This window comes from Pleurodeles waltl, chromosome 2_1, assembly GCF_031143425.1.
Source record: "Pleurodeles waltl isolate 20211129_DDA chromosome 2_1, aPleWal1.hap1.20221129, whole genome shotgun sequence".
NCBI classification, from domain to species: Eukaryota; Metazoa; Chordata; class Amphibia; order Caudata; family Salamandridae; genus Pleurodeles; species Pleurodeles waltl.
In genome coordinates this window covers 88291976-88319237 of record NC_090438.1, presented here as the reverse complement: position 1 = coordinate 88319237, position 27262 = coordinate 88291976, and the positions used below count along the sequence as shown (strand labels likewise).

Genomic DNA, 27262 nt, shown 5'->3' with positions numbered 1-27262 from the left:
AAGATTTATTTTCTGAAGGATTGACAAAGGTAATAAGTCTGAACTGACAAGGCCGAAAGGCAAGGCGAGTTGTCTTTACCAAACTTTAGCAATGACCTCGTCCTGATTGCCAGACTAGCTGGGCGTTTCTGATCCCAGCCTGCATTACTAATGTGTTTGGGAGGGAGAAATAGTGTATGTGCTTTTAAAAGATGCGCATAAGGACTGAGACATATAACAGACCTCGGTGCACAGTGAAAGTCAAAAACGGAGGTACAGACAAAGCTTTTGGGCTTTGACCATATCTCATACGAGCTAATAACTGGTTGCTAAGTAGCGAAAGGCCTCTGGTTTCTTTGGCCCAGACCACTGTTCCTCCTTTCAGGAACCCCTTTCCACATTTCCATCTTGCAAGGTTTCTCTCCTCATTTGGAGAATGAGGCCTGGTTCCTTTTTTTAGCATTTTGCCAGGCAGGGCCCCAGTGCTCATAAGTATGTGCCCTGTATGTGTTCCCTGTGTGATGCCTAACTGTCTCACTGAGGCTCTGCTAACCAGAACTTCAGTTGTTATGCTCTCTCTTTACTTACAAATTTGTCACTAACAGGCTAGTGACTTAATTTACCAATTCACATTGGCATACTGGTACACCCATATAATTCCCTAGTATATGGTACTGAGGTACCCAGGGTATTGGGGTTCCAGGAGATGCTTATGGGCTGCAGCATTTCTTTTGCCACCCATAGGGAGCTCTGACAATTCTTACACAGGCCTGCCAGTGCAGCCTGAGTGAAATAACGTCCACGTTATTTCACAGCCATTTACCACTGCACTTAAGTAACTTGTAAGTCACCTATATGTCTAACCATCACCTGGTGAAGGTTGGGTGCACAGTTACTTAGTGTGTGGGCACCCTGGCACTAGCCAAGGTGCCCCCACATCGTTCAGGGCAAATTCCCCAGACTTTGTGAGTGCAGGGACACCATTACACGCGTGCACTATACATAGGTCACTACCTATGTATAACGTCACAATGGTAACTCCGAACATGGCTATGTAACATGACTAAGATCCCGGAATTGTCACCCCATTACCATTCTGGTATTGGGGAGACAATTCCATGATCCCCCCCGGGTCTCTAGCACAGAACCCGGGTACTGCCAAACTGCCTTTCTGGGGTTTCACTGCAGCTGCTGCTGCTGCCAACCCCTCAGACAGGTTTCTGCCCCCCTGGGGCCCAGGCCGCCCTGGCCCAGGAAGGCAGAACAAAGGACTTCCTCAGAGAAAGGGTGTTACACCCTCTCGCTTTGGAAAAGGTGAGAAAGGCTGGGGAGGAGTAGCCTCCCCCAGCCTCTGGAAATGCTTTGATGGGCACAGATGGTGCCCATCTCTGCATAAGCCAGTCTACACCGGTTCAGGGATCCCCCAGCCCTGCTCTGGCGCGAAACTGGACAAAGGAAAGGGGAGTGACCACTCCCCTGACCTGCACCTCCCAGGAGAGTTGCCCAGAGCTCCTCCAGTGTGCCCCAGACCTCTGCCATCTTGGATTCAGATGTGTTGCTGGCACACTGGACTGCTCTGAGTGGCCAGTGCCAGCAGGTGACGTCAGAGACTCCTTCTGATAGGCTCTTACCTCTCTTAGTAGCCAATCCTCCTTCCTAGGTAGCCAAACCTCCTTTTCTGGCTATTTAGGGTCTTTGGGGATCTCACCAGATAAGGAATGCAAGAGCTCACCAGAGTTCCTCTGCATCTCCCTCTTCACCTTCTGCCAAAGGATCGACCTCTGACTGCTCAGGACGCCTGCAAAACCGTAACAAAGTAGCAAAACGTCTTCTAGCAACCTTGTATCGCTTCATCCTGCCGGCTTACTCGACTGTTTCCAGGTGGTGCATGCTCTGGGGGTAGCCTGCCGCCTCTCTGCACCAGGAGAAATCTCCTGTGGGTCGACGGAATCTTCCCCCTGCAACCGCAGGCACCAAAAGACTGCATCACTGGTCCTCTTGGTCCCCTCTCAGCACGACGAGCATGGTCCCTGGAACTCAGCAACTCTGTCCAAGTGACTCCCACAGTCCAGTGATCCTTCAGTCCAAGTTTGGTGGAGGTAAGTCCTTGCCTCCCCATGCTAGACTGCATTGCTGGGTACTGCGTGATTTCCAGCTGCTGCAGCTCCTGTGCACTCTTCCAGGATTTCCTTCGTGCACAGCCAAGCCTGGGTCCCCGACACTCCTTCCTGCAGTGCACAACCCTCTGAGTTGACCTCTGACGTTGTGGGACTCCCTTTTGTGACTTCGGGTGGACTCCGGTTCACTTTTCCTCTAAGTGCTTGTTCAGGTACTTCTGCGGGTGCTGCCTGCTTCTGTGAGGGCTCCCTACGTTGCTGGGCGCCCCCTCTGTCTCCTCTTCCAAGTGGTGACATCCTGGTTCCTCCTGGGCCACAGCAGCACCCAAAAACCCTAACCGCGACCCTTGCAGCTAGCAAGGCTTGTTTGCGGTCTTTCTGCGTAGGAACACCTCTGCAAGCTTCATCGCGACGTGGGACATCCATCCTCCAAATGTGAAGTTCCTAGTCCTCTTCGTTCTTGCACAACACCAAGCTTCTTCCAACAGGTGGCAGCTTCCTTGCACCCTCAGCTGGCATTTCCTGGGCTCCTGCCCACTCTCGACACTGTTGCGACTATTGGACTTAGTCCCCTTCTCTTACAGGTACTCAGGTCCGGAAATCCACTGTTGTTGCATTGCTGGTGTTGTTCCTCCTGCAGAAACCCCCTATCACGACTTCTGTGCTCTCTGGGGGTAGTAGGTGCACTTTACACCTACCTTTCAGGGTCTTGGGGTGGGCTATTTTTCTAACCCTCACTGTTTTCTCACAGTCCCAGCGACCCTCTACAAGCTCACATAGGTTTGGGGTCCATTCGTGGTTCGCATTCCACTTTTGGAGTATATGGTTTGTGTTGCCCCTATACCTATGTGCTCCTATTGCAATCTACTGTAACTTTACACTGCTTGCATTACTTCCTTTTGCTATTACTGCATATTTTTGGTATTGTGTACATATATCTTGTGTATATTTGCTATCCTCATACTGAGGGTACTCACTGAGATACTTTTGGCATATTGTCATAAAAATAAAGTACCTTTATTTTTAGTATATCTGTGTATTGTGTTTTCTTATGATATTGTGCATGTGACACCAGTGGTATAGTAGGAGCTTTATATGTCTCCTAGTTCAGCCTAAGCTGCTCTGCTATAGCTACCTTCTATCAGCCTAAGCTGCTAGAAACACCTCTTCTACACTAATAAGGGAAAACCGGAACTGGCACATGGTGTAAGTACCCCTGGTACCCACTACAAGCCAGGCCAGCCTCCTACACCCGCTACCGCGATTGTCCATAGCCAGCAGGGGTACTCATCGCTAGTATATGGCCCCAGATGGCCAAGGCCCACCTCCCAATGGGTGCCAGGGGGAATCCCTGTAGTGGGTTGCTCTGGCATGGTTGTTTGGGGGTACAGCTGTTATGCTGGCACAAGCTCCCTATGTCTTGAGGGGGGAAGTGAGTTTGCCTTGTAGAAGACAACGTATGCAGAGACCGGCAGGGTCTTGCCCTGGGTCCAAGTCAATTCAATCAGTCAAACACCACAAGGGGCCTGAGAGTGGTTAAGCAGGACTCCTTAATTTGATGTAAATTAATGTATTCATGTATTAGTTATGGGATATTTGATAGGAGAATTTATGTATTAGATATGGCCATGTGGCCACTATGCGGTACTTTTACTTATTGTTGTATTTATATGGAAAAACAAAACATTTGTTGTGTTTGGGATTTGTAATAAATATGGCCGGAGAATGTTATATTCTCTAAAACGCAAGACAATCGGCTTGCATGGGGTTCTTCTTGTATAATGGCTAGATACACCATTAGGGCAGTGTGTTAGACTAGAGGAACCGTCTTTGTTAAGTCAAAGGCCATTTCTAAGTACCAATTTGTAAGGCACCAAAACCAAAGGGTGTCCAAGTGCTGAAATAACCAAAACCAAACTCTTAGCGCCCTCTAAATGCTGGGAATTCCAGTCCCCATCTCAAATGTGGCTCACCCAGCCATGATGTTGGTAAAGGATATAGCCGATCGGTTGTAGTTGTATCTGTAGGATATCGATCAGCTACAAGTAGTGATCTATGATGCTAGGGGCTTAATAAAAGCCTTGATCTGGGTGTGGGGCATTCTTTTTCTCATGTGCCTCTCTCACTTTTGTTCATTGTGTACAGGAAGATCTACGCCCTGGTCGATTTAAGATGCAATGCACGTCCCCATGCACACGGACCTTTGCTCTGGCTGCCTCTTTAAGCCTGACTTGACAGCTGTCACCAGACTTTAAGTGATCAACCTAAAAAGAGATTCCAGGAGTACTACAGAAAAGACCTTTGACTTTGCCCACATGTTGATAGAAAGATGTGTGCTTTGGGCAAAAGTTGTGTGCTTCTGCGGAAACAGTGCTTACCGTCCACGAGCTGTATTCATTTGTTTATCAGGTTGTGTGAGACGGACCTCTTTATCAAGTCTAGCTATTGTGTTACAACACAGCTTGACGTTTAGGTCAAACACATTCCACTCCAGTGCTAGTGGTTTCCTGCATAATCTAGTAATGAAGGAGTTTGTTCTTCTCTGGCAGCAGGAGGGCAAACTGGCGTATATATTGTTGTAATGCAGGCCCACCCACATCCCCCTTGCCCTCCATCATCAACTTCAGAGATACTTTAAAATATGGCACTCCTTGAGAGATCAGTGTTTTTTCCTTCACGTTCCTAGTTTTAAGATTTATGGTCTGGAGAGACTCTTTACAAATTCCCTGTTCCCCCGAAAGTTATTTTAGTTAAAGTTAATCTATTTAATTTCTAAAAAAGACATTACTAGTAATATATTTAAATTGCTTCAAATGTAGTATTTGTATGTATTAAATTAATTTACTTATTTAAAATATTGTCATTTTAAATTACCCTTCCCTTAAACCTAAAAACCCATCATAGTCCATTGATGGTACTATTTCTTGAACCTTCAAAACTTGCTTACCCTTCCCTGAATCCTAAAAACGTGTTGCCGCTCCTTAATGCAACCTTTCCCTGAACCCTGCTGTCTATTGGGACTCCTCTTATGTGAACCCTAAAAACCCTAGCTACTGCTTAATGCTACATTCCCTGAAGCGTAAAAACTCTTTATTGCAACTGAATGCTACCTTTCCATGAACCCTAAAAACCTCTTACTATCCCTTGATGCTACCCTCGCCTGAACCCTAAAACTCATTACTACCCCTTAAGACTTCCCATGCCTGAACTCTTAAATAATTAAATAAAAACTTTAACCCTCCCTTTAATGTTTAATAACTCGTATTATCCCTTATACCTACCCATCCCTGAACCCTAAAACATCCATACAACCCCTTAAAACTACCTTTGCCAAAACCCTAAAAACACACTTTCTGATGGAAGAAGCTGGCGTTGGAAGCCATGCGGCCTTATAGCGGCTCGAAACCTCTCCGTCCCTCCCAGTGTTGTGACCCCTGTTCACCTAATCTGAGCTCTGTGAGCTTCAAAAAAGGAATCCAGTGCACTTTGTTAGGCTTTGAAGTGAAGGGTTGATCCTCAGAGTTCTTCAAAGGGAGACTGATTGCTTAGCTGTCAATGTTGCCCCAAAGATTAAAGAGTCTGGGCTGAGGGCGTGTGCCCACAGCGGGCAACCCACTGGTGCCCACTGTCGGCTCATTGGCCGCTCTGTGGGTCAAAAGCAGGCAGACTTGGAATATGCGCATCATTGCCACAAAGATGGTGGCGTCTGATACTGAACCATAGCTCGTGGAAGTCAACCCACTGCCAGTTTTTCGAACCAGTAATCGGGTTGGGCAATGCATGTGAGCGTGCACCTGATGCTCTACATCTGAGGCTACAACATTCCTCCGTTGCAGCGTTTGGGTGGCCTTCCTTGGATAAACCAAGGCAATGATCTTGGCAATGTTCAGTTTCTGAGCGGTCACTTTAACAGTTCAAAACCATTAATTGTTCCATGTTCTGGAAGATGGCCTTACTATTTGTAAACAATCCTAATGGTTATGTTTGGTGGTGATGAAATGTTGTGGCGTTGGCATTTTATGGAGTACAGTCTGCCATGCTTTAAGTGCGATGGTGGCTTTTCAAGCGGGTTGGAGGCTTCTATCCAGTCTGATTCGTCTTGTTAAGATGCACCTTCCGTGGTATCAATGGCTTAGTTCATATGTAGGTTGGATGTATCCACCTCAAGGAGTTGCCTGTGGCTACTAATGACCATTGGTGGCGAGTCTATTCTAGATTGCTTATGCATATCCTCATAGAACGGTTGGCATGCCTTGTTGATTGGCAGAAGGCCTATCTTTGGGAAATTAGTGATATGTGTTTTCTATGGGGTCAGTCATATTGCCTACCGACCACTTCAGACCAGGTGGATCTATAGAGGTTAAGGTGTGGGCGGAGGGAGATGGGTCATCAGCTGGGGTTCAGGGACCGAAGGAACCCTGGGACTGTAAACACTAGAGCCCGTTGGAGGATGCGATGGTTCTCTGCTGGCCTCGAGGCGCACCTGATGATACCCGGTGCTCTTTGGTGGGTGCAGGCTGCCTGCCTCCTCCCCGAGTACTCTGGGACTGCAGATTACAAATACGTTTCTGCAGAGTAATCCCGCGCCCTCCCTTTGGTACAACTGCTTGCTTGTCACTCCACCGACTCTACCACGCATCCTTCCCTTCAGGAGCGAGGATGGACACGTTCATGAACTCCATATTTATTCTTCTTCAGAGTTTGTGTGGCTGTTCAAGAAACACGGTGACCTATCACCTTAAGTATATTCTGCAGCATGGATTTATTCTCAAACTCTATCCCAGCTGTGACTGGATACCGATGGCTGTGATCGGACAAATGAACCCCCCGTTTTCTCAGGGCTGCCGCGCTTGGGGCCCCTGCTCTGCTCCGGTGGAGGTGAGGTCGGTGATGTGTCCCAGGGCGCAGTGTAGGTTGTGCAGAGCTTGTGTAGTGCGGGGGTCGGTGCGCTCGACTTCCCTGCTGTAGTCCTGTTGCTCTGTTGCCCTGGGGGTCCGCTCAGGTGATGCCATGCTGGGGGTGGTCGTGACGTCATTTATGGCACTGCTCAGTTATCCGTAGGTGCTTGGTGCTGTGGTTCGGTTATGGTTTGGCCCAAACTGTTCAGTTCAAGAGTTTGCGCAGTGCCCAGAAGGCTTTGCGGTGCCCCTTGGCAGTGTCCGGGTACCTTCGGTTTCGGGGTTTACCAGGTCCCCGCGGCCTAACTATCCGAACACACGCTCTGCCGCGAGGTGCCTTCCGGCCAGTCTGGGACACCCCGCTTTGGTAGCCCAGAGAGTGGGGTCGCCGCGGGACATTCCTGGTTTCTAAATATCGGTCCCTGCGACCTTCAGTAAATAGATTACATGTTACGGGTTTTAAATATGTTTTAGTGCAGCCAGAGGGAGGCAAGTTCCGCTCGTCTGAGGAGCAGCGTTGGTTAACAGAAGCAATTTACTGTGCACAATTGTACATTTCTCGCATCACAAAAATACAACGTGTGGAACCTTAGAGGCCTCGGCCTGCCGTCCGCTCTCCTCGGTACCAGGAGGCACTGTTAATGGTCCAGTTGGTGTCTCACGGCCCCTGCAGAATTGTTGGACTGTTGCTGTGTCCATTGCATGTCCAGGTTTTTGGTTTTCGAGATCTGGTCACCGCTGAGCTCCATATTCATTCAGTCAGTCATTCATTCAAGGTTCGGTATAAAAGCCCGACTCCTCCGGACGCAGACAGCCATGTGGCTGCGCGTGGTCTGACTGCGCAGTTTTCACATCTGGGAATGCGGATTCCCGCCTCCCATCAGAGCAGGTGGCTGCTTTGGTTCCACCAGAAGATTTACAGACTATTGTTCCACTGACGTCATCTTTCTAAGTCCGCTTCAAAATACAGCTCAGCCCCTCTGGGCGGAGGTCCACGCCCATGCAGACCATCTCCCTGCCAGCGGCCTGGTCCTGTGGGTGAGGGATGCATTGCTTCTCCCGCCATTCTGGGAGCTCCATGTGAGGTCACAGACGTCCTGATTTCAGACCCGTTCACACCTTTTGTCAACACTCAGTTTACAGTTGGAGCAGCCTCAGTCCACTAGGGCACACTGGAGGATGCAAAGAAGCTTAAACCTGGCAGAAATGTACTTCTGTAGAGTTCATCCATGGTCACCCTGCTTACACCGCCTAAATTCTCTGGCACCCCACCCCTGCAGTGCGCCTTGTGTTTCTGCTCTCAGGGTCCAGCCACTTCTCGCTTTGGAGCAATTCTTACTCTCAGTGCGAGCGTCCGTGTAGGCAGCAGTTGAGATTTATGCATTTATTTTCATTTTCTAACTTTTTTTAAAAATGAAAACCTGTGCCCTGTTGCACGGCTTTCCCTACTGAATAACTGAATAATTCATTTTTTGCTTTGGAATAGACTCGTTGTAAGCCCCCTCCTTTCCTCGCCCTAGTGGTTCTGCTGAATGGCCAAGGCTTCTTTCTCAGTGTTTTTGTAGCCTTCGCAGTTCCATCACAGATGCAGAATTTTGTTCTCATGTTTGGACCCTGCTAATCCTTTTTTGTCAATGGTCTGACTTTCACGACCCTTTCCCCAGACCATTCCAACATTTGTAGTTAGCTTCCCCCTTTAAGAACTTAGGCTAATGTTCTTGTTTTCTAAATTATCATCATCATTATTATTATTATTATTATTTTCTCATTTTCTTTTTGACCAAGGGTCTGGATCTGCTCGCGACATGTTTCAGGCTGTTTGGCGTATGCAGCCCGCTTCCCCTGACTGGTCTCAACCCACTCCCCTTGAGGCGTCTTAGAAGTTTTCTTTGCTGTTACTAGGGAGACGCGTTTGGGAATATAGAAGTTCCATTGTCCTCCGTTAGAGACCGCTCGCGTGAAGTCCCACCATTGGCACTCTGACGCGTCCTGCGACCAAAGGGATTTAAGCTGCTCCGGACCAGGGGCTGAGGCAAGTAGACACATGCCGCAGCAGTGGGGGTGTACGCCATGGCATTAGCATGGGAATTATGCCAGCTGGAGGAAAGAGCTTTATGAATATACATTTCGCTCAGCAAGTCCCCGGCATGTTCCACAAGAGTCTCTTACATGCCTGCTGCTACCCTCCGCCTTCGTTGGTGCTGCGTCCACTCACTGATGAGTTCTGGAGGAGGACTCTTGGATGATAAACTGATAGTTGCTTTGTTACGTCTGAAGGCTGTTGAGTGGTCTGATTTTGTTCTAGTTTTGCTTTAAAGACAAGTTAAACCATTAAACTTGTAGCCAAGGTGGCAAAGAGTGGCCCGCTGGTGGGTTTTCAGCAGTACGTTGCACATAAGGTTGGGAAACCCATTCCTCAGTTGGGTACCATTTTGTCTTGAAAGATGACCTAGGATGTTCTAATGAGATCCCATCCGGCCAGGGAATGCACTATTCCAAGAATTTACATTTAATTGTTCTTCTGAGATGCCCGGCGTAAGGACTCCTGTACTGTACAGACAACCAGACCATTCATATAGAATGCCAACATCCGGTCATACTGAAAACAAATCCTTACAGATGTTTGGTTAATCTTTTGGGCAATCTATAAACTGTTTATTTTTTTTCTCCTTCTGTGTGACCTTAAAGCTAAAAATTAATCTAACCTGTTGAATGAGGCGTCCAGTCGTATTTGTTGAAGTAGAAGTCTCCAGAGCAGAGGGCGTAGAATTTACATCTTTGCGTGTGGTACAGAATGTTGAGCAGTTTCAGACAATGGCGTCTGGTTGAGCATACTTGGTATTACCCTGCGGATGTCATTTGTATGCAGTTTTTGTGAGACGCTACCTTACCAGTCCGTGTATTTTGGTAGTAGGAGCCTTTTCTTGGGGTCCCAGGGCAGTCGGATGTTACCTGGCATTATCTGTTACCACTGCTGTCCCCTGCCCATAATATTGCAGTCAAACGGAATGATCAAGTGTGAGATATCTGGTCTAAGAAAACCAAGAGACAACCAGAAGTTACTGGGCTCAAATGGCGGGGGGGGGGGGGGGGGGGAGGCCTAAACAACGCTTACGTTTAGCACACAAGTGTAACCACGTTTTCCGGAGCAATGCATGGCTTTTTCTGTGCCTTAACCGTGTCAAACTATGCACATGCGTGGTTAAAGCACAGAAAATGCCAGAGTAGATAGAGAGAGGTCGCAGCGAGGTAGGTGTGGCTGGGGAAGGGGTGGGGGATGGATTAAGGTCCTGAGTGGGTGGGGAGCAATTTTTGTGTCTTTTTACAATTTTTTTTTTTAGGTGTGGGGGTTTATTATTATTAAAAAAAATAATAATAATTACGGCTTACGGTGGGGGTGCTGGGTAGTTTATTTTTAAAGGGGTGGGAGAATGTTTAAGGAAGGGCGAGAGGAAAGAAGAGAAAGGTCCCGGAGAGGATGCTGTGAAGTAAGTGGGGTTGGGGCAGGGTTGGTTGGGTAGTTTGTAGCGGTGGGGGTGGATTTAGGGCTCAGGGCGGATGGCTGGTGTTGGGGTAGTTTAATTTTATGGGGCAGGGCAGTTAGGTGTGTCAGGGTTTTTTTTTTTTTTTTTGGGTTCAGTGCGGGTGGTCGGGATATTTGTTATGGGGGTTGGGTTAGTTTTTTTTTTTTTTTAGGGCTCAGGCGGGTCGGGGTAGTTTAGCTATTAGGGGCTGAGGGCTGGGGGGCGGGGGGGGGTTTATGGCAGAACCACGCATGCCATTACAACATATGCCTTTACTAGGCATGCTTTTACAACAAAATTTGTTGTAAAGGCATGTGTGGTAAAGGCATGCGTGGAAATGACACGTCGTGGTTCTGACTGCGTTAAGGCATGCGTTGTTCTACCATGTGTGGTTCTGTCATACAACCCTCAGAGGGGGTCTTTCACCTCTCGTGTTCTTGGGAGTCTGTACTGCAGGTCCTCGCACTAGAGACCGAGTAACTCCTATAACTCTGGATTGTCAGGGACTCTAGGAAGTTAAGGGCCGACTTTTGGAGGTGCTCTGGGCTAGGAAATTAAAATTCAGCGATATACAAATAAAACTCAATTTTAGCTCAACAAGTGCTTGTTCAGGAAAAAAAGGATGAGTAATCTAATTCACACACAATGTAATACCCACCAAACATAAATATTAAAAATATTGTAGGTGGAATTAAAAATGACCCTCTTCTTAAGGAGCCCTGAAGAATAACCAGAGTGAAAGTTGCGTACCTTGAAGACAAGTCAAACGGGGCAACATACCCCAGGAATCTAGCCCGTTAGCATTATCTGCCGGAACTATGTGATAGTAAGCCCCAACACAAATAACAGCAATAGCCCAATATAGGCGTATAGTAAACATGGACTTTTGCTACCCAAAATTATGCCTGCTGGCTTTGTCAAGATATTTATAATATCTAAGAAGAGCCTATTGTCTTAGAAATGTGGACTACATAGTCAGCGTATAAACCTTATGGCTTACTAGGACATTAAAAAGTACTCATATTTCACAGTAATTATAACTAGGCGTATTATTTTGCTCGTAACACGAGGTCGGTCCATAAACTCACCTTAGGGAGACCTAAAACGCATGTAGCCTGCTTACCTAGCAACCAGTCTCGACCTCCCAAACAAGCATTTGCAGTGCCAGGGTCTTGCGTTTGATCGAGTTCGCTATTAGCGTTGTAAATTCCTAACTGGGCTTTTCTTGCCACACAAACTGAAAATAAAAACAGTTGACATAAGCGAGCCGATTCAAAGCGCCACTGTGAACGTGAAGAGAGAGACAAAAGGAAAAAAAAGTTCGCTCGCAGTCAAAGTTATCGACAAAAGTGCAATTATCCATGTAACAGGGTGATGGCCAAGGCGATAACAAAACCATCCTAAGGAGGGACAAACCTAAAGCAGTTACCAATGAAAACAAAGGATTTTTGAAAGGCAAGTCCACGAACGAGTGATAGTGATGGGCGTGCGGTGGGTGTGGTTAAAAGCCCAGATGCATACCAACGCGTCGGAAAAGCAGCGCTTTTGCGCTGCTATGCTCAAAATAAAAAGGGGTCAATCTGCCTTGGTCTTTCAATAATGGGGCCTTGTTTGCTTGCTTCCTGCAGTCGTCCACACTTGGGTACTCCAGCCCGTTTGGGGGGGGTGCCCGATGGGAAGAAGTTCTGGACTGCATGAACCGCGCAGTCTGTATGTGTAAGACTTATCAGCCTGCTCTGCGCCTTCTACGTTTACTGGTTACTTTCATGTGGCGGATGTGTCCAGAGGGCATGGCCATGGGAATGATACAGTGGACTCCCTTTCAGACAGACATGCTCTCCTCAGCCACATGGGTGCTTTGGGGAACTGACCCCTGAGTGCCGCGGTGTAGATGCTTAGCTCAGACTTTACAGCAGCGCAGATTTGCTTTATGGCCTCCTCTCCTCTGGACCATTACCAAGGGCACAGTCCTAGCGAGGACTTGGGCAGATAGTGGCGCTATACTTTATTCCCATTGGCACTGGGGTTATAATGCACCGAGGTAAGAGGAATTGCGCTGTTCAGCTGTAAGCTGTAGAGCGAGATTAGCAATTCACCCCGTTGTGAGGGACATTTTGTGAAACAGCCTTCTGTGAGGTTATTCAATGAACTTTGTAATCGTGGGAGTGGAGGAGGAGCTTAGAAAACAGTCATTTGAGGGATGTTGATTGAAATCGTCGATATTTTGTGATTTGTAATCGGGTATACATATAGAGGCAGGAATCAAAAGAAAGCCATTAGGTTCCGGCCATGGGAGGCTGACTGGAATCCATCAGAGTAGGGTTGGACCTGGTAACATGCGGAAAGTTGGTTGTCGAAAGCAACTGGAGAATCCAACAGTCTGTATTTTGCCCTGGTACCATATACTTCTGATATCCGCCACCCCAAGCTTTCTGCCATGTGGCACCCTCTGCTGTACACGCGGTCAACATATCTACGGATTTTGACACGTTGAAGCACCCAAATCCCTGGTTGGTGCTCTCCTCTGATATTCATCATTCAGTTTCAAACACTCCTAGTCTTATGTCCCAGGCTAATTACCTATTTCTTCTTTCCCTTTTCATTGAATGCCCCCCACCCCCAAAAAAGTTGTCATTGTACCCATTGTATTTAGTGTTTTCCCTTCTGCCAGGGTCAGTTAAGATGTATTTTTTTTCCTGCCTACCTTTGGAAGATTGAGTTGGGGTATTAACTTCCTCTTTTTAAATTGAAGGTCTAGACTAAAAGATCCCTGATGGAAAGTGCTCTTGCTGAAAAATCCAGGCTGAACGTGTGCGGCATGTGAGATGGGTATCGCTTGACCACTGTACATGCGCACAACACATTGTGTTGGTTCCTACCGGCAATGCAAGAACATTGTAGGCTGCCTTATTGTTAGTAAAAATGACAGTTATTTCTTCAGAATGCTTTGCCATTGATTTTATGTTGCTAAACCTATAATGTAGGTGAGGTTATTTGCCCCCCCCCCCCCCTCCAGTATTATTTAAATTGATGGCTGAGTCTGGCCACGAGAATGCACATCTAGACTGTCAAACTACTTCTGTTGAGCATCCATGAAGTGTTTGCATCTGTCTTAGGACGACTGTCTTGGGCGCGTCCACTGTATTGACATGCTATGGCACCAGTTAATAGCTGAATAGCAGAGGCAGTGGCATGGCCTTCTTTAGGTGCTGCATCTTGGATCACGTTTTTAATAGAAATAGAAAATAGAACGCTAAATAAAAGGAGCACTTAAGCTACTCATCTCCTCTGGTTCAGAGCATAATACTGGGAAAGAAGCAATGAGTGGAGGGCGGGGGGTAGGAGTCACCTTCACCAAACAGAGTCAAACATATACCAAAGTACGTTGACCGAAAGACAGCAGGGGGTGTAAGGAACATTCATCCAGGCTCTGGTTCAAAAGTACAGATGCGAGCAAATGAATATTATAAAATTGCAAGTGTACAAATAAATCTGGGTGGCATTTAACCTACCCGGTCCACTTTCAAGTCTTTATCTATTTTTCTTTTTCTATTCCTGCTTTCCACAGTACAACGTCCTACTCTTTCCTCTTAAGTCTGGCATCATCACACATCTTTCACTCGTTGAAGCAGAAAACCTCGTTATTGCTGGCATCTCCTCCCATGACTGCTTCCTACCACGCCACCTTCACTTTCAAAGTACTGTTAAGAGTATTGTCCTGTTGCTGAGTCCCACTGGTTTGTTTGTCTCCCACTATAGAGCCTCAGGCGAATTCAGCCACCATCTGATATTCTTAAATGTTGTACTCTGATTACCTTCATAGCCAGTAAAACCCTTTGCTTCTGTTAGCTATTTCTGCCTTTACTACTTAAATTGTCATCAAATTCCCCTTCTCATCACTCATCTTCCTTGACCTCACTTCTCTGTCTTGCTTCCTGCCTGCAGTTTCGTTTCTTGAGTATGATTGTGTAGTCATGCCTACAGCTCTACATTCATATCAAGCTTTGTTCCACCTCACTGACTCTGTGCCTGTACTCCAAACCTTTTGCTATCACACCCCTTTCCTAACTCTCATGCACATCTTCTCTTATGCTTTTTAAATAGGTTTCATTAAACAGCCATACATTTTGGAGCAGCCTTGCTTTTCTGCATTTTCTGGTGTTATCCTTTATAGGTCCCCAATGTAACCTGAAAAAACTAGCCGCTTTGTTACCCGTCACATTTCCGCCAGTGTGAAGCTGGCGTCCTCATTTTAGTTTTAGATGTGGTTCTGGGAAGTGCCTTTGGCAAGGCTGCAGGAAAGACAGAAATTGGGGTGGTTGGGAGAAACGGCAAACTCTATTAGATATGGATGGATAATACAAAACTATAAATACTATGGATGGATACTTTGATACTATGAAACCCAGAGAAAACTTTGGTTGGAGCAGGACAGAGGAAGAGTGAAACCATTGGCTATTGAAGGGTAATGATAGGAATGCCATCTTTTTGTGCACATTAGGATTGACTGGTTTCCACGCCTTTCCCAGTAATAATACATCATTCAACACTAGATATTTTCAGGTTCTAAAGGGGGTAAGATGGCTGGTTACAGGGAGTTGGAATCAACCTCTGTTCAGTAGGAGAGCGACGGGGAAATGCTGGGAGTACCAGCCAGGAAAGCCAACTCTAGTAAATCTGCAATTTGGGAACCCAACAACAGCTTAGCTGATCTGAAACGTGGTTTAGGCTAGGCAAGATGGAGGCTCTTACAAGTGGACTTTGAATTGACCAGTTATTCCTTTTTTCCAGGTTGTGAAGACAATCGGGCTTCGAGAGATCTGGTTTTTTGGCCTGCAATACCAGGACACAAAGAACTTTTCTACATGGCTGAAACTAAACAAGAAGGTGAGTGGCTTTATTTTTTATTTTTTTACTTTTAAAACATCAAGTGCCATTTCGGTCTAATTGGCTTTTTACAGTCTTCCTAAATGTTTTGCCACTGGTTATAGGACATAATTTGTCATTTTCTCGTGAAAGTTATGCACATTTATTCTAAATGTATTTGTTATAGTGGTTCATTTATATGAGGAATGTTCTTGTTATTATGTTTGTTTAATGAGCATAATTAGTTCATATGGAATGAGGACTAGTACAAATAAAAACATGCTGTGTAATATATCGTTTTAGGCATTAATTTTCTCCCTAATAGGAACATTGAATGAAAAATGTAGGATATGTGTCACCTGCACTTGTGAAGAGAGAGTCAGTCGGATGACCCTCCGAAAGTAGAATCCCTCCATCTACCCATGTTTGACGTCTTTAGGATGGCACTGGGTCAAGAGTGGACCTGCTCCGTCTAGCATGGAGAGACTGGCGGCTCTGACTTGGATGCCTCCCGAATCCAGTCTCTGCAGAGGATTAGGTCAGGGACAATTGTATCATCACCTGTCCAGCGGGCAACATTCCCAGGGCCTCCCCGAAGCTGACCAGAGTGCCATGTTGGAAGTTCATATCAGTGTTGCTAGCAAAGTCGGCTGAAATAATCCATGTGGCAAAAGATAACGGAAGAGCGTATCATGTTTTCACAAAGGTGCTGGCATTTGGGGCAACTTCACTAAACTGGAAGTCCATGTATTTCAATACTTGGATGACTGGCTGGTGAAGGTGGAGACCATGGCTCTGGTTGAGGAACTTAAAAGTACAGTGATTCTTATTTGTGACTCTGGTTAACCTATGCAATTCTGCATGCCAGGTGGTGGATGAGGGCCTTCCAGTGTTGCCTGTGATATATCGGCTTCAACACCTAGAGAACATTTTGGCTCAGGTGCATATATTTGTCTGTCCATTCAGGTCTGCACTGTTGGATGGACCGCTCAAATCTGGAGGTGGGACGCCCATTCAGGCCTCTGCAGGCACACACTCCCATAGTCAGACTTTGTTTAGTTGGGCCGGCGTCCCCATCTGGGTGGCCTGATGGTATAGGGTTGTTGGTCCACATCCAAGAAACATCCACACATTAAAGTGTTGGTGCTGCAGCTGCTGCATGTCATATAGCACCATCCAGATCATGTCTGACACCATGACAACCACTGTCTATTAGATAAACGGACAGGGTATCCTGGACCTAATGGTGGGGCTCAGTCCACATCTGGTAGAGGGCGCAGCCATGGAGGATGTTCCCAATAGTGGCCCATCGAGAAGGTTCCCTTAGGATTTGTGTGGCCACTCAATCGCCTCTCGTTGGAAGACCACAAGTAGAAACTGGACTCCAAAATGACAGTGGTGATCTTCTCCTGGTTGGGGTGTTCATCTGTAGACCTCTTCGCCACATCCTGTATAGGAAGTATCATCAGTTTAGTGTCACACTTTCCTCTGAGTTGTTCCCTGCAAGATCAGTTCAGGCTGGGCCCGTCTTGGAGCCTGATGTACATCTCCCACCGATGCCGCTTATGCCTAAACTCATGTGGGCTGTGCAGAATGATTGGGCACAGCTGATTCCGGTTGCCCTTGACTCTGGAAGGTGGTTCTGTTGGCACTCTGCATTCTACCGCCGCTTCCTTGTAAGGTAAACACTGGATTTCAGAAGGATGTTCCATTCCTACCCACCTGCTGCTATTGCTGCATGCAGATTGAGCTGGGTTTAGCTGGAGTATTTCTGCTCACTTGACAAGGTTGCAGGCTACATCTTGGCTGCCAGAAATCCTGCTTCAAAATCCATTTTGTGGTGATTGGAACAGATTTGTGCAGTGGCGCGCGTCAGCAGATGTGGATCCCTTTAAATAACATCTGTCTGATGTCCTGCATTTGACACGGCCTATTGCACAGCACGCGCTGGCAGTAGCTATATTCGAGTGTTACCTGGCGCCTTGTCTGCCTCGGTCTCTGTTCAGCCATAAGTCGCCTGTAGTGGTGCATTTTACCCGTTTTCTCCCATTCATTGTTCATCAGTCTCATTTGCATCTTGTGTTGACTTTCTTCATGGCATCCCGCTTTGAGCTGATGCAAAGTTGTCTTTTTCGACTTCTTCCCTTGAAGACAGTGTAGGTACCAATCACTACAGCTTGTAGGGTTGGTGAGCTTCATGCACTCTGTATTTTATTAAGAGACAATATTTCACTTTGCAAACACTGGGCCAATAGGGGTTTGCCAGATTGGAAATATTTCTTATAGAGAGTTGTTCAAAACTGCACAATCTTTGTGAAGTTTTGCAAAGGTCTGTATACGTGTGCAGGGTTGCATGGGGAGGAGAAAACCTGCAAAAGTAGTTTTTTGTAAGAATAAGATCCTTGCAGAACTCAGTTTTAGAAGGACAGTTCGGTCTAATAAAAGTGTAAGCATTTTGACAATTAAGGTTTGAAACAGAAATATACAGCATCCAAATTATTGTAAAGTAAAGTTCTTCTCTTTTTCAGTGTTTTATACATTTTCAGTACTTCCTGGCCCAGTTCAAGTAGGTCCTGGTTGGAAATGAATTTTGTTATCTGGTCGTTGTCACAGTTTTTGTATCATTTCAGGTGACTGCTCAGGACGTGCGCAAAGAAAGCCCGCTGCTCTTCAAGTTCCGCGCCAAATTCTACCCAGAGGACGTGTCAGAGGAGCTCATCCAGGACATCACTCAGCGCCTCTTCTTCCTGCAGGTCAAGGAGGGGATCCTCAATGACGACATCTATTGTCCACCTGAAACCGCTGTGCTGCTGGCCTCTTACGCCGTCCAGTCGAAATACGGAGACTTCAACAAGGACCAGCAGAAGGCTGGTTTCCTGTCCGGGGACAAGCTCCTCCCACAAAGGTAACAAATGCGCATGTACTTCCGGGCAAAATGGAGTTGGCGGGTGACATTAGTAAGTATGGGTGAGGAAATTGTCAAACGCATAATATGCAGTGTTGGCCATCCATGTGAGATCTTCAATACATCAATACGAGAGATAGGCAAAGAATCGGAATGGAGCTCATTTACTTAGTTTTCAACTTTCTTGAAAGTTTAGCATGAGCCCTGCCATACCAAACCTACGGTGAACGCCCAGGGTCTAGCAGTAAGTTCCTAAGTTTGGAAACTAAAGAACTTTGGGCCAGATGTAGCAAAGGGTTTTACCCATTCTGTGTCTATGGGAAAATGTGTACGTACATATGGCCCTTTGATCCATATTTATCAACCCAGTAGCCTACAGATGCATAATGTTTTAAACCATTGGGTACATCTGGCCCCACGTTACCATCCCTGCTTCCCTGCCTAGCCAAAATGTTCTTGAGTAAATAGCTTCATCTCTTACTTCATTCATGTATCACTTATTTCACTTATCACTGGTCCTCAGGCAGTCATTGGAAATGTGCTGAGCAGCAGTATTCTGTATAAAGAGTTTTGAATCTGCTTAGTTAGCATAGTAGTGGCAGAAAGTGCTTCATGCTGGATTTTGTGTCTGAGAGATGTCACAAAGGTGCCTACTTACCTGTAAACCCAATATACAATGAGCAACGTCCATCCAAGCCATAATTAACAGCTGGGCCACATATTAGGGGTCTGTGGTAAGGTGGGGGAGATTTGCCTTCCTCATGCTCGAGAACTTCAAACGAAAAACTGTCAGGAGTCTGCTAAAGGTAGGTTTGCCAGAGATAGAACAGCTTTTATAGGAAAACGTGCTTCATGTTTTGTGTGTGCGTGTGCGCGCATAAGATAGTTTTTATGACATGGCAATGAAAATAAATGTGGTTCAATAACACAGTATTTGGATCAATTGTACTAATAAACTCACACATTTATTACTAAAAATACAATTGTCAAATGTATTACCATTACAGCAAAAGTGAGACGAGAAACCCGTTTTGCTGGCCCACAGGTTGCATGTAATAATTACTTTATAGGTTAAAGCAACTCTTCTAAGTGTCAGGTGTATCTTGAGTGTGATTTTACCTTGCTGCACATATGTAACCCCTTGCTTACTGCTTTTGGGTAAATATGTTCGTTAAAACACATGCATGAATAAATGGCATGACATAAGTCATATATGCGGCTGGCCGGAGTGTAATATGCTGTGTGTTACCATTGTTGAGGGAGTGGACGGAGATCATGACTTGCATGGACTGCGCCTCTCATGAGTCATGACACCTCCCCACACCCAGCTATATCAGTAATAGCATATTACCCATCTGCATGTATGCTATTTGTGGTTTTTTATGTGGAAGATGTCTCCTTTACCCAAAACTGGGTTTTCCTGGTAGCCCGCACTTTTCTCAATAGATTGCTAAATTCATCCAACCTCAGTTTAAAAGTTCACCTGCTCCACAGCTTGTAACTTAGCATAATATACATGCATTTGAAGGGACTGTAGCGAAGGCCTGCACTGCGCGTCCCCCTTGCTGAAGACCATGGTGTATCATTAGATGTTTCAAAAGCCCTGGTCAGAAGATGCTGATCCTGGAAAATGCCCCCAATACCGGCTTGCTTCCTCCATATCCATCCCCCTGGTCACTCCCAGGTCTGTGCTTGCCTCAAGTTCCTGGCACGAAGCTGGATCATTCTTTCAGTGAATAAAACAGTATTTCAGCTCCACGGTGCCCCAGCACCTGATGTGTTGGAGAACAGCATGATGTAATATTGAAAGTATAGTTACATCCATAGGGGCTTCCAGGTGCACTGTGCCGAAGACCACTGGGGCACAGTGACCTGAAATACCTGTGAACCAGGTAGGCTGATTGTTCAGGAGGCTGTTTAATGTTGGTTCAGTGTGCCCTGACATGGGAGCAGCAACAAACCGTTCTGGCGCGGGACTGGACAAAGGAATCCGTGTTCTCAATTTAGCTAAAACGGGCTCCTGTGAGCAGGGCTGTTCTGTAGTGCGGGCCCGTTCTGCTGGCCCAACAGACCAATGCATCTACTGCAGGAATCTGTCTGATCCCATGGTCGCAGGTTCAAATCCTGGCGAGTCCGGCCTCATGAGGTCAATAGAAGGAGCACCATTGAATTGGGTAAAAATAGGCATCATTATTTTGCTAATATACCTCTTCAGGCGAACGTGCGCTTTACATATCCATCTATGTTGATAATTAGGTGCCCATGGACTGATCTGCACTGTGAAAACTACACCTGGGGCTTCTAACCTGGGAAGCACTGGAGATGGCTGCTCGAGTGGCGTTTACTCCTCCACCTTCTAGCTTCATGTCTGTCCGCTTAGCATGTGATGCCAGCTGCGATCTTAATTATTTGTTTTCTTTTACAGAGTGTTGGAGCAGCACAAGCTGAACAAGGAGCAGTGGGAAGAGAGGATCCAGGTGTGGCACGAAGAGCACCGTGGCATGCTCAGGTAAACAGCTGTCTGTGAACTATACATGGGAGTAGGGAGCTCAGGAAGGGGGAACATTTGGTGAAAGTACAGCATGTAAACGAATGAATGGCATGGTAGGCTTAGGAGAGCAATGTGGCTCTTGTAGAACATTAATGGTTGAAAAATGGCTCACGATTCAATTGCTCTTGGTGCGTGCTGGTGTATCCATGCGCTTTTTTGGCGCTTGCTGGCCCGCCTGCCCGCTCTCTTTGGCGGTGCTTGCTGGCCCGCCTGCCTGCTCTCTTTGGCGGTGCTTGCTGGCCCGCCTGCCCGCTCTCTTTGGCGGTGCTTGCTGGCCCGCCTGCCCGCTCTCTTTGGCGGTGCTTGCTGGCCCACCTGCCTGCTTTCTTTCTCGGTGCTTGCTGGCCCACCTGCCCGCTTTCTTTCTCAGTGCTTGCTGGCCCACCTGCCTCCTTTCTTGATGCCTGCTGGCCTATCTGCCTGCTTTCTCATTGCCTGCTGACCCACCTATATGCCTGCTTTCTCGGTGCCTGCTGGCCTGCTTGTCTGCTTTTCCTGTAGTTGCTGGCCTCCCCTGCCTGCTTTCTCGGTGCCTGCTGATCTGCCTGTAAGCTTTCTCCCTGTCTGTTGGTCCGCCTGCCTGGTTTCGCTGTGCCTGCTGGTCCGCCTGCCTGCTTTCTCTGTGCCTGCTGGTCTGCCTGCCTGCTTTCTCTGTGCCTGCTGGTCTGCCTGTCTGCTTCCTCTGTGCCTGCTGGTCCGCCTGCCTGCTTCCTCTGTGCCTGCTGGTCCACCTGCCTGCTTTCTCGGTGCTTGCTGGCCTCTCCTGCACGCTCTTGGTGCTTGTTTACCAGCTTTTCTGCGTGGTCTGTCCTTGCTGGCGGGCCTGCCAGAGCAAGTTGTAAGCTTGTGGGCTCTCCTTACACATGCCTGCAAGCCTGCCTTTCCACTTGGCTTATCAAGAGCCTGGAAACCTACACATGCTGTCTTGTACCTGTGTCTACAACCCAGCCCACCCGCTCTGTCCTGTGCCGGTAAGGCAGCTTGTCTACATTGCCTTACGCTGTCATTCAAACCACCCGGGCTGGTCCATTGTGCTACACTTTGTACGGCCCACCTGTCCATAGACCTAAATGGTTACTCTTACATATGCGTGTATACTCCAATCTGGTCTTCCAGAGCTGCTAAAGGGAAAAACCACCCGCATGATCTCTGTTATCTACATTTTGGGTTATCCCTTCCAGGTGTTCGATTATACTATCCAGTCACTGCCTAGTCATACCCTCACTTCTGTTCTCCTTTTCTAGGAGATGTGCAGTGCACATAGTGATCTTATGCTATTCAAATGGTTCCAACATATTCATATTTAATGGTGATTGGAAACGTTGGTGTCCTGTGTAAGGACAGTGGTTTTGGGGACGTCTATTCACTGCTGGTTTTCTGAAGTCCATTCATCTTTGGTCCCTTGTAGACTTCATCCTCAAACAGACTTTCAGATTCATAGCTTGGACCCTTCCGACGATAGTGGCAAGCTACTCGGAAGCCCAAGGAAAAGCATCTATTGGCTTAAACCTAAGCTTTCCTATAGTCCCTTCTACAATGTTCTTTGCCTTCTCTGACACTTCTTCCTGGCTTCACTGTTTCCTGCACTGAAGTACAAAAGCCCTGGATGGGAAAGAGATACACATATTTCCTTATGGAGATGAGCCAACTCTGAAAAAACACATGACATTTGTGTTGTTTATCCTTACTGTGTTGTAGCGTTTTAGTTTTTAAAAAATATTTCTTGCTCTTTTTTGCAGTTGACCATGCCTGTGCCCAAACAGGTCTCTATGAACTGAGCTCTTTATATGTAATACATGTCTGCACTGTGGATGGGAACCCACCAGTATTCATTTTACACTTTACATATGTCCGAACACCACCTTTGAAATATTCACTTAGCTTCTGTTACGTATGTCTGCAAGTTGCAGTGTTTCTTTTTAGGTAAGGGCGTGCAAGCACCTTGACCTGTTTTAAGTATTGTGGGCTTTTAACTACGCCCACCGCACGCCCATCACTTTCACTCATTCATAGGCTTGCCTTTTACAAATCCTTTATCATTGGTAAATGCTTTACGTTTGTCCCTCCTTTGGTAGGTTTTGTTACCACCTTGTGGACTGCCCCTGTTACATGGATAATTGCATGATTGCGATAGGTTTGACTAGCAAACTTTTTTTTTTCTTTCGGTCTCTCTCATTCATGCTCATCGCGGCCATGGTGCTTTGCATTGGCTCACTTATGTCAACTGTTTTACTTTTCAGTCTCAATTTATGTGGCAAGAAAAGTCCAGTTAGGAATTTACAACGCTAATAGCTCTAACTTTAGCAAATGCTTGTTTGTTAGGTCGAGCTTAGCAACACACAAGTGCTGCTCTTTGACATGCTGTAATCTACTCTGTGGGCTTTAACCACGCCCATCACTTTCATTCATTCCTTGGCCTGCCTTTCAAAATTTCCTTAATTTTATAAGGCAAATGCTTTACATTACACTTGAGGCTTCTTTGTTATTGATCTTGTTAAATATATTATTGCATGATCGGCCATATACTTTAGTGTGGGTGCACCACTTTTTTCCTTTTCCTCACTGCTTTGTGCTGCATGGCTGTATGTTTCTTCCTCTTCCTTGTTTTTGGGCATGCTGCTGTTTCTTTGGTGTCTGCGTACAAAGGCAAGATGGAGCGGAGGGTTATTGTTTATTTAAGTATTATTGTTTATTTTTTTTTAAAGGATCATATAAGGGGGTGGGGGGGTGCAAAACCTCTCCCACCATTCAAAGTCTTTCTATGCTGTCTAATGGCTGGAACTTTTATTTTACAGCTGGGAGTAGTTTGTGTTTTAAGGGCCTTGTTTGTAATAGTATTGCAGTAGGTCTGCTAGGCCTGAAAATGTGTAAGGCTAAATATATTGTTACACTGCATTAAGTTCTGCCATTCTCTTTTCATATTGTTATCCTCTTTAGGGGCTGACTATGTTGTCACGTGACCATGTTTCTTACAAATGTTATTTTTGTAGTGGTCCCCCACCTAGGGGCTGTTCTAAGCATTACAGTCAAGAGACTGCAATATTTGCTGCACTCGGAAACTTGCCCGTATTGCTTTGCTGGGCATTCCTTTTACAAAACATTTTTGGCCATAACTCACCGCATGACCTACTCTTTCTGTCAAGGTCAGCTCTGGGTCTGTCTGGCTCTGGGTCCCTATAAAATAATAATATATTAAAAAAAAAATAATGGCAATATTTTCATTTTTTGCTGCAGATAGAGGAAGAAGGTAAATGGACATGTTTTAGTTATATGCAGGGCCACTGGAATTATGTGGGGGAGAGGACCAAATTTTGCGGCAGGGTTGACCAGTTTATGTGGGAAGAAAAGTCAATTTATGTGGTTACAGCGCCAGAAGCTCTAAGCTTAAGCAAATACAAGACCTGTTGCATTGCAAATGATTGTTTCCAATGTAGCCATTAGCCATTTGGAATCTGTGCTGCGATCTTTCTTTACAATCATTCTGTGGCTCTTTGCTCACGCCACACAATCCTCTGTCCAATACCTGAAAGCAGCTCATAAAGGTGCCAGACACCTTAAGTTTTTTAAAGATTAATTATGGGTCAAGTCCTAAAATCGTGCCTTGAATATTATCCTGGTCGATTTCTGGGCTTTCTGCAACCATCACTTAACTAGCCATCTCTAAATCCAGAGGACTATGAAATCTGTGCGTGAAGCACTGAAATAATACCCCATCTGTCTGGTAGGATTTGACACACTTCAGCCATCTTGTTTACTGTAGTTATGGTACCCGTAGCCCCCGTGGCACGTTTTGGGTCACTTTGTGATTCACTGGCACTCTACCAACCAACACTGACCCCTGTCGGTGCTTCTTCAATAATTGATATTTCAAAGCATGTCCACTTTTGTCTCTTACAGGGAAGATGCCATTTTGGAATATTTGAAAATAGCACAGGATCTGGAAATGTATGGTGTGAACTACTTCAGCATCAAGAACAAGAAGGGCTCTGAGCTGTGGTTGGGTGTGGACGCTCTGGGACTGAACATCTATGAACAGAATGACAGGTAATGCAGCTGTAGTAGTCCGTGTTAACATGCAGAAATGCATATTTCTGTATCCCAAAAGCATAGGATGTATTACAGTGACTAAGTGGATATCATTGAAATGAGGAGATCTCCGTTTGTGGCTTCAAAATGTCACCAAGATTCTTGGCAGATCCTGTAATCTGTCTTGGCTCAAATGGTGACTAGTTTTACAATGATTATAAACAAGACTATTGTGAATTCCACAATTTTTAATTTACACTCTTGTTGTGTAGTACTCCGTTGCTACCTAACTAATTTTGCATGTCACCAATTTGAATACATATGCATACATTTATACATAGAGAGATGATCTAGTGTTGGAGTAATGTGTATTTATCATTAGATGATACCATTTGACAGTCGCATGTCAGTGCAAATTCTTGTGGCTTCTGGTTGCTTGGGGTTGATGGCTAGCACCATAGAAGAGACCCTGGTGGTGGTCCACCAATTCTACCCAAAGTCTGAGGTGAAAAGAAACCCTACAATGCCTCAGTGATGGGTTTGATAGTCGTGTCTGTGTAGGTTGACTACGGTGTTTTTAGGATATCCTAATCCCCGAAAGAGAAGGCCAAAGTTTTGCAAGATATCTTTAAGTTGGCAGTCTCTTACCTGTAATGCTAGGTGTATCGGGGCCAAGTCTTCCACTGTGTGGCAGCTGATAAATTTTCTTGTGACTTTCTATGTGACATAAGTTGCTGCATACTAACTGACTCTGGTGCCATGCTTGGGATTGAAAGATGCCAGGTAGGGGGAAGTGGGTGTTCTTCTTGTAGGCATAGAGTGTAGTCCTGAATGACTTGGACATTGCCATCGTGTGTTTCAGATTGTCTGTTAATCACATTGCCCGGTGCCCTTCAATCACTTAAGGTCTTTTTGATCTGACCTTGTATTCTCATATCGCACATTGGCTGCCTTGCCCTCAGGTCGTCAGTGGTGTTCGAGAAGGAAGACCTCATCCTCAAAATTGCTCCGTGTTGTGATGTTGACATTTGTTCATGACGATTCTCAGCTTTTCTTGAAAAGCTTCCCACATACTGTGACCCTCTCCCCTTCCGCTGCTGCTACATACGCAGGCAATGTGGTTGAACTTGCTACACGTCTAGTATGCTTTCCCTTGTGCCAGGCATGTTGTTGGGCAATAGGGGTCCGTGCTACAGTGGTTACTGTGGCTCACGCTTTTTCGCACCTTATCTTGTCTGGCCTGGCACTCCGGTCGTAGCATGTTGATGGTTTCCTCCTTGATTCAAGGAGACCAGCCAGGTTCAGACTTTATGGCCATTTACCATCAGCTTTGCCCTGGTAGTGAAAATGTAATGCGATCGTGCTAGCACTCGTATTGCTTCCAGCTTCGTTCCTGGGTTCCTCAGGTTGCGCCTCCTCAACGCGACAGCTTGCACCATTTGGGCACAAGCTTCCTTTACTGGACCATCAGCCCTGCATGTGCTGACTGCCGTGCGTAGCCAAGCGTTGGAACAGTCTATGGAATCCCTTTCCAGTAGCGTCACCTGTAGTTGCTCAAACTCGGTCAGGATTGAGCGCAGTCACTGCTGCTTCATGGTGCTTGGCAGGTTCTCATTTAGTTTGTGAACGTCTTCCCCTGCGTAGTGTAGAAAGAGCACCCTCTTGAGTGCTGTCTGTTTCTCATCTGGACATGAAATTGTTGTTAAGCCTCCTACCCTGTTATCTTGGGAGCAGAAGGGGCTGGGCCCACTGATCGAAGGTGTCATGGATGGGTGGACGGTGGCGGTCATTGATGGTGGTGCTGGTGCCTGCAAGTCTAGTGTTTTGTCAGCTGCGTCCACCATCGGGAACTGCTGTTGATCAGCCATTTGTGTTGTATGGCTTGCAATTTATTGCCTTTGGGTTCCTCTTAGCATCCTTACTGTGCCCCAAGTCTTGGGATAGGGCTCAGAAGGGCAGCCAAATGTTGACAACTATTAATGAGTTATATTTTCAGAGTCTTCTTCCGCCCCAAGCTGCCTTGTCCATGTGGCATCAGCCAGTGCCCTAGCAGTCGCTCAACACACGGGCACCGATTTTTGGGCCCCGGGCCCTGCAGTGGGCACAGATCTGATGCCGGCTATGTACTTCCGCGTCTACTTTACATTATCACATGTGACTCATGGGTAAGGACGGCATCTTAGTGGTGTTTTAAAAAAAAAACATTTTAAAAAGTTTTGTAGAGAGTGACTTTGTGGCGAAGGTATTGGAGCGCTTTACACGAACAACAGTTCCATTACACAATGCCACATTTTTTTAAGCACAGGGAGAGTAAGTGATTTACCCAGCATTACATAGGGTGACCAGATTTTGAGGAGCAAACACCGGGACAGGTCAGACATAAAAGGACTAAAGAC

At 46.3% G+C, this 27262-nt stretch overlaps 1 protein-coding gene across 3 annotated transcripts in view; it reads left to right on the top strand.

Moving 5' to 3' along the window:
- Window positions 1–27262, top strand: part of MSN (moesin) — a 179244-nt gene that overhangs the window by 111347 nt on the left and 40635 nt on the right. For all 3 annotated transcript variants that reach the window (XM_069210435.1, XM_069210426.1, XM_069210443.1), the window contains exons 3-6: window positions 15310–15405; window positions 18015–18289; window positions 20715–20798; window positions 24738–24884. In XM_069210435.1, the coding sequence (XP_069066536.1) occupies window positions 15310–15405; window positions 18015–18289; window positions 20715–20798; window positions 24738–24884 (602 nt within the window). The remainder of the gene's footprint in view (window positions 1–15309; window positions 15406–18014; window positions 18290–20714; window positions 20799–24737; window positions 24885–27262) is intronic.